This window comes from Engraulis encrasicolus, chromosome 9 (assembly GCF_034702125.1).
Source record: "Engraulis encrasicolus isolate BLACKSEA-1 chromosome 9, IST_EnEncr_1.0, whole genome shotgun sequence".
In the NCBI taxonomy this organism is placed as follows: Eukaryota; Metazoa; Chordata; class Actinopteri; order Clupeiformes; family Engraulidae; genus Engraulis; species Engraulis encrasicolus.
Genome location: NC_085865.1, coordinates 50873478 through 50880977, shown reverse-complemented (window position 1 = coordinate 50880977; position 7500 = coordinate 50873478). Strand labels below are relative to the sequence as shown.

At 46.1% G+C, this 7500-nt stretch overlaps 1 protein-coding gene and 1 non-coding gene across 2 annotated transcripts in view; both read right to left on the bottom strand.

Annotated features, from left to right (window-relative positions):
* Window positions 1–7500, bottom strand: part of LOC134455968 (serine/threonine-protein phosphatase 2A 65 kDa regulatory subunit A beta isoform) — a 33581-nt gene that overhangs the window by 7296 nt on the left and 18785 nt on the right. Inside the window, exon 10 of the mRNA XM_063207346.1 lies at window positions 1327–1500. Coding sequence (XP_063063416.1) covers window positions 1327–1500 — 174 coding nt within the window. The remainder of the gene's footprint in view (window positions 1–1326; window positions 1501–7500) is intronic.
* LOC134456137 (small nucleolar RNA SNORA84) lies at window positions 1966–2104 on the bottom strand. Its single transcript, XR_010036222.1, has one exon. It is a non-coding gene; the product is annotated as a small nucleolar RNA SNORA84 (small nucleolar RNA).

Sequence of the window (7500 nt, the reverse complement as noted above, 5' to 3'; positions counted from 1 at the left end):
GCACGTTAATCAGACCATTTGAAACTTGTTCAGGTCAGCATTTTTCCCATGCCAGGTCTGTTCGAACCTCTTCCTCAAGCCTTGCTTAGAGCCGGCATTTTTCCCATGAACGGTGCGGACGTTGCAGTCTAAAATTACACCCCAATTAGTGTGGCTGGTTTGGTCTGGCCAGGCCAGGCCACCCACAAGCACACCACCCCCTCTCTCTTGCCCCACGGCGGGCAGGCAGGCAGGCTGGGACCCCCCTGCAACCCCCCTATACCCCCCTTATGTAACGCCCCCTCCACACGGCTCTGCTACCCTGCCTCAGTGCCACAGAAAGGCCATACAGACACCGTAAACAGGCCCGACAGAGAGAGAGAGAGAGAGAGAGAGAGAGAGAGAGAGAGAGAGAGAGAGAGAGAGAGAGAGAGAGAGAGAGAGAGAGAGAGAGAGAGAGCAAGTCTATCTGTTCCAGGCTTCATTGTGGAGTTGATTTGCTAAATGGGAGCACACAAACACTTTTCATAACTGACACACATACTGTTTTACAGCTATGTGTAAACGTATAAACTTAAGAACTTGTGACAGTAGCAGGCTGTACCACTACCCTCCCTGCAGCCTATTGTACTGCATAAATATCACCACACTCACACACAGCCCTGAAGTGATTACACAAGAGAGTGTTTGCTGCGAGTATTCTACATCAGTACATCAGCATGACACTGTATTCATCACATGCAGGGAAGCAGACAAAGGGGTCTGTTGTCCCGGGCCCAGGGAGAGAGGGGGCCCAAAATTAGGTCCTCATTACATTGTATGTATTGGATGGGGGGCCCTTTCAGCTTACTTTATCCTGGGCATTTCTCAATTCTGTGTTACGTGACAAACTTTTAACCTCCTAACTTGAGGCGTGTGTGTGTGACTCACCATCTCACCAGTTGTCCGGCGAGGAGGGGCATGTACTCGATGATGGCGAGCCGCACCCTCCACTTGGCTTGTGTGTGTGTGCGCACGTGTGTACGTGTCTGTGTGTGTCTGTGTGTGTGTGTGAGTGTGTGTGTGTGTGAGTGTGTGCGTTCCAATATGCAACCTTGCGCCCTCCACTTGGGCTTGTGGCCTTGTAATAGCAACAGCATTATATTTCAATATAGGCGAGGCCACAAGCACAAGTGGAGGATGCAAGGTCGCATATTGGAATGCACTGTGTGTGTGTGTGTGTGTGTGTGTGTGTGTGTGTGCGCGCGCGCGCGCGCGTGCGCGCGCGCGCGCGCGCGCGCGCGCGTGTGTGTGTGTGTGTGTGTGTGTGTGTGTGTGTGTGTGTGTGTATCTGCCTGTCCATCTCACCAGTTGTCCGGCGAGGAGGGGCATGTACTCGATGATGGCGAGCCGCACCCTCCACTTGGCGTCCTCGGCCAGCTCCACGATGGCGGGCAGCAGAGACTGGGACAGTTGGCGAATACCGATCACCTCGTTCACACAGTCCAGATTGGAGATGATGTTCAGACGCACCTCGGGACACTGAGGGGGTGGGAAGAGAGAGAGAGAGAGAGAGAGAGAGAGAGAGAGAGAGAGAGAGAGAGAGAGAGAGAGAGAGAGAGAGAGAGAGAGAGAGAGAGAGAGAGAGAGAGAGAGAGAGAGAGAGAGAGAGAGAGAGAGAGAGAGAGAGAGACAGAGAGAGACACACACACACACAAAGAATAAACATGAGAGAGATGACACGCACACAAAAACACATGGGAGACAATATATCGAGGAGAGCTATGTTTTTCCAGGACAGACAGCAGTCGTTGAAAGATCTAAAAACGCTGCAGTCCCGCCTGGAAAGCACAGATCAGGGGGCGATGAACGCGGCGAACGATTCAACCTGACGCATTCAATCAGGGAGTGTGACCTGATTTAAGACTCGTTAGTGAGAGGGGAAAAAGTATTTTAAATTTGTAATTAAATTCAAAAACTAAAAAATACATCAAAAGTCAGGTTCTGAAATGTCTCTGAAACCGGGCTATGGGGGCTGCACGGGGGAAGGCAGACACCATGCATTAAATCGCAGAGTTCACTGTGCGCCCGTCAATAACAACCCCACAGATCGGCACTGGTCAGCCGTCGCAGGGAACCACAGGGCAGAAGAACAGCAGCTTCAATACAGTACGCATGTACAGGGGTCGGATAAAATAATGGAAACACCTGTCATTTTGCATCCACAGCCATTTTGCATTTTGTCCACCTTTTTTAAAAAATTAGGATAGTACCGTGAAGATGACGACAGGAAATGACTGGGAGAGAGAGAGAGAGAGAGAGAGAGACGGGGAAGGATCAGCTAAGGGCCCGGGCAGGAATCGAACCCGGGTCAGTCACGTAGCAGGCAGAGTGAGTACCCTACTGTTAGCGCCATGGTATGGCCGACTGCAGGTCTTTTTAATTGAGAGCTGTTAGGTGTGAGGGTGCAGTGATGTTCATAGACGGAAGCCATGACTGTTACAAAGTGTATTATCGCGTATCTTATTGGGATATATGCAATATACACCCATGTTTTTGTGAGAGTGTGCGTGTGTGTGTGCGTGCGCTGGGTTGTCCAAATCCCTGGCCATCCCCATTGTCTAGGCAAGCTGGGCAGAGTGGGTGGGCAGGCAGACTGGTGGGCACAATGCTATTCTGTAAGCCCAGACAAAAACAAAGTCAGCATGTCTATGAAAAAGATTCTCATTCACCCCAGTCTAGTCAAAGTAATATGGAGAGAGAGAGAGAGAGAGAGAGAGAGAGAGAGAGAGAGAGAGAGAGAGAGAGAGAGAGAGAGAGAGAGAGAGAGAGAGAGAGAGAGAGAGAGAGAGAGAGAGAGAGAAGTGGGAGTTTGAGAGTATTCCGAGTGGCACATATAGTATATTTATATTACCGGTACACAAGTTGTTTATGTAATGAATAAGAGGGTGTGTTTGAGGTGAGGGAGTGCTTGTGACGGGCCAAACAGGGCATGGCAGATGCCAGTTGAGAGGCAGGGTACACACGCACGCACGCACGCACATAATACAGAGGCGGCCGGCAGGCATAAAAGGACCAGACAAATTGGACCAGACCCAGACCCTCGTTTCTAGGGTAATACTGATGGAAAGCAGTTCATGGGTTCATTTGATCTTTGTGTCTCTACTCCGAGCCAGAAGGTGTGTGTGTGTGTGTATGTGTGTGTGTGTGTGTGTGTGTGTGTGTGTGTGTGTGTGTGTGTGTGCGTGCAAGCGCACACATTTGTGTTTTCAGATCGGAGTTATGAAATGCGAGTGAGTTAGTGTGTGTGTGTTAAATTGGAAGACACTCGGGTGCGAGTCTGTTTCGTACTGTAGGTATGCAGTGTTTTGGTTGGGTTTAATTGGGAGCCATGTGATGACATGCCGAGCTAGAGCCAAGCGTGTTTTATAACTGCCCCCCTCGCCGAGCCAGCCAATACAGAGGCGGGCCCTTTGGTGGCAGAGCCAGAGTCCATCTGCCCTGGATACCCCATGTCCAGGGCCCAGTGTCTGTGGACCGTCTGGGTAAACAGGGCAGGCAACATGGCATCAGAAAAGCAAGTTAAAAGGTGCACCAGAGAATAGTATATGAGAGAGAGATAAATCAGGCAGGTTCTTTTCCGGTATCCACTTTACGTCGGGTGAACGCCCCTTTAGGAGACCTTCGATTAGGAGACCTTCGGAGTCTTGAGGTTGAGAATAAATGGAGTCCCCTTAGCGCTGTAGATGGCGGTAGCGCACGTCTTGTGCAAACACCACGAAAAGAGAAGAAGAAGAAGGAGAGACAACGCCCCCTTAGGAGACTGAATTTTGAGCACACTCCTTTGCATTGGATGGGCGGGTTTTAACATATCTTACTCTACCAGACGATTCTTTGGGTGCACTGTATGAGATTGTGGCCACTGTAGGTATTGCAAATAAGCTGCTCATTGAAGATGTAGTGCCTATTGCCAAATTTGATCTTTTCATGAATATTGACTGATAAGTCAGTAGTTATTGGTTTGAACACAGAACGATACGTTTTGCAGCTAAAAATGTCAATTTGTGGAAATTCAAAACGGCGGGCAGACAATGGAGAAGATCCCCCTTTTCATGTATGAATAGCGCAATTTTCCCAGTCATTATGAATACTTCGAATTTGAAGGTGGTGGTAAGTATTCATGAAAAGTAAGGGTCGACCGATATATCGGCCGGCCGATATATCGGGCCGATATTTGCGTTTATTAAGTGTATCGGTATCGGCCGATACGCAGGCGGTTTTTGCCGATACGCCCACCCCGAGATTTTGACTACAGACGGGCTGGCAGACCCGCAGCACGCTACTGCGTCACCCCTCCCCCTCTCATTGAGTAAAGTAAACAGCCTTGCAGGCTGCCACAAAGTTTTAGACTTTCAGACACGTAATATTTTAACACTGAATGACAAGGCATGTGCATGCTATAGGCCTAAAGGGAGAATGTTTCAGCTCCATCCATTTTCTGTACTAATTTTAATTCCCTGGTTCATTATGCAGTCAATAATCACCACCATTTGCCATATTTTACCTACCGTTGTAACTGTCTACCTACCGTATCTAATTTCCACCGCCTTTCAAAACGTGCATTTCATACCGTCATTCATTTATCAACTTCAATCTATTAGCGACATCTGATAGGTAGCAAACACCACTTTCAAACTGGCTAAATTAAAATATTGTAAACCATTTCTGTAGCATTTAACCAACCAGCTCTTCCAACGAGGGTAAACTACTGTTTTTATTTCCCTGGTTCATTGTTCGGTCATTTATCACCCCCATTTGCCATAACTCTTACCTAGCGTTGTAACGAGTGCCTTCCAGCATGTTTCAGTGTACATTTCCACCGCGATTCAAAACGCGCATTTCGTAGCGTCATTCATTTATCAACTTCCATCTGTTTAGCGATCTCCAATGAGTAACAAACATCACTTGCAAACTGGCTATTTCAATTCATAGAAGTTTATTTGTTTAGAAATACTGTGTAAAACATTTCTGTAACATTTAACTGGCCAGGTCACCGGCATGCTACCACTTCCTCGTTCAGCAACAAGTGAATGTTCCAATCTGTGTAAAATAGAGGGGTGTCCGCCGATTGACGGACCAAACCATTTTGAACAGGGGTGTTTTTGCTGGTGGGATTCTTTGCAATGTATATGATAATAAGAACATGGTTTTACTTGTCTATGTGTTTTGTTTGCATTTCTTTGGTTTGTTATTTTGGGCTTTTGTTTGTTATTTAGTTGATTTGATTTTTTGGCCCTAGTAAATCAAGTACACCTATACAGGTGAAAAAATAGGCATAAATATTTAAACCCATAATAATCTTGGTCATCCCCAACATAGCTCTATGCTATTGTACCACTGTCAAGCCACAGTCCTTTGAATTTTTAATGCATTATGTATACCTTTTTAGGTGGCTATAATGAAAAACTTGACAAACTAGTTGCTCAGTGTGCTTTGTAGGCCTACATGACAGTTATTTTCCTGTTATTTGTGTTATGGTGTGATGAAAAGGTGATGGGATAGCAGGGCTCCAGACTAACTTTTTGCACTGGTTGCACTGGTGCGCCTAAAAAATTTTTTTAGGTGCACCAGCACAAAATTTAGGTGCACCCAAATGTTTTCACCACCCCATACACACACGCACCTCAGCTTTAAAAAAAAAAAAAAATAACAATAGCAATAATGATAGCAACAATAATAGAATAATAATAATAATTATTATTATTATTCTATTATTGTTGCTATATTTTAAAAGACCTGGAGCCTTTCATGTGCTATAGGCTAGTCTTCCAAATGTGCTCCTTATAAAAGACATGACAGTAGGCTACCTAACTATCACATCTTGGCTACAAGCAGTTTGGCTGGTAGAAAAGACCAAATTAGTAGCCTTTTAGTGAGTATGTGTTTGACTAGTAAGATCAACATACCGGCCTTTTCTGCAATAGGCCTAAGGCTACGCACACGGCACAAGCACAGAGTTACAATATGAAGATAGATATATGGATGGATGGATAGATGGATGTATAGATTTTTTTTAACAAACCCTGCTAAAAATGTCATGATTTTTAAAATCATTAGACACAAATAGCCTAGCCTATGTTTACAGTGGAATCTGAGGTGAATTGGGTTTTGTCTATTTCCCCGTTTTTGAGCGCTCTCCCCCTGCATAACGATTGTGGTATATTGGCAAGTGCTACGAACAGACGCGACAGCACTAGTGCGCTTGCTCGCTCACTCTCTCTCTCCCTCTCTCGTGCTGTCTCGAGATGCATGAACGATGCCTTGCCGACTGATAGGCCGTATGTAGCCTGCCCTAGTCGCTATCAAAAAACTGTCACAGAAGTCCCGACAGACTAGCGCGTCACCAGTTGTTTGGCCAGCTCTGTGCGGCTGAAACGGGCAGTTATCCGCACCCGTCTGCGTTTTTGTGTGGCAATGTTTAATATCCGCTCAAGCCATTTAGTTTTCCCCCGTGATTGTGACTCTCTGGTGTATAAAATATCCTCAAGTCATTTGCTGTTTTTACCGTGATTGTAACTCTCTCGTCCGTTGTAAAACTCGCCTGGTTGAGAACACAAAACTCGCTGGCACATGTGAACTCGGATAGTTGAGCGAAGTCGAACATTCTATTCTGAAACGTCGGGCTGCCTGTGAACGAGGAAGGGGGAGAAAGCTACCGGTAGTTCAGCGGAGTTGAAGGAATGACCGCATCGACAAGTTTTATTGTGTGATGATGGACCACTACTGTAGAATGACTATTAATTTTATGTCCATTAAAACGGTTGTTTGGTAATTGATTTTGTTCTACTGATGGCTGGTCGCACCGGTGCGCCTAAAAATATTTTTTAGGCGCACCATTGAAAAAAATGGGCGCATATGCGACCAAATTGGTCGCACTCTGGAGCCCTGGATAGGCATTTTTAACACTTTTTAACAATATCGGCATCGGCGTATCGGGTATCGGAAATCGGGTATCGGCCAAGGGTGATGGAGAAAATATCGGTATCGCATCGGCCATTAAAAAACCTGTATCGGTCGACCCCTAATTAAAAGGGTAACATTTGTGAATGGGCAGCATGAATTCTGGAAATAAACAACTGAAAATGTTAAACGGTGCACCTTTTAGATAAAACACCGATTTGAACAGTCTAGTGCGTCTATTGTGACTCGTGCTCCACAAGGCCCTGTGAAGGGTTAGGTTTAGGGATGGTTTTGGTTTGGGCACAATTTCGCAACATATTCACCATTTCCTTCGCTTATTTTGCTGTTCTTGGCTAAATTAAAGTAGCAGGAACATTGCTTTACTGACAGGTTAGGGTTAGGCATGGTTTTGGTCAGGGCACCGCAGAGCATTTTCGCATTTAGCAACAGAATTTCGCAGACACGACGGGTAAACTGTTCAAACCAAGTCATATGACAAAATTGCGTTGAGGACCATGACTTAACTTCGCACCTCAACACGGGATGCACTGGCATGAGATTACATGTGCCTTCACATGATGC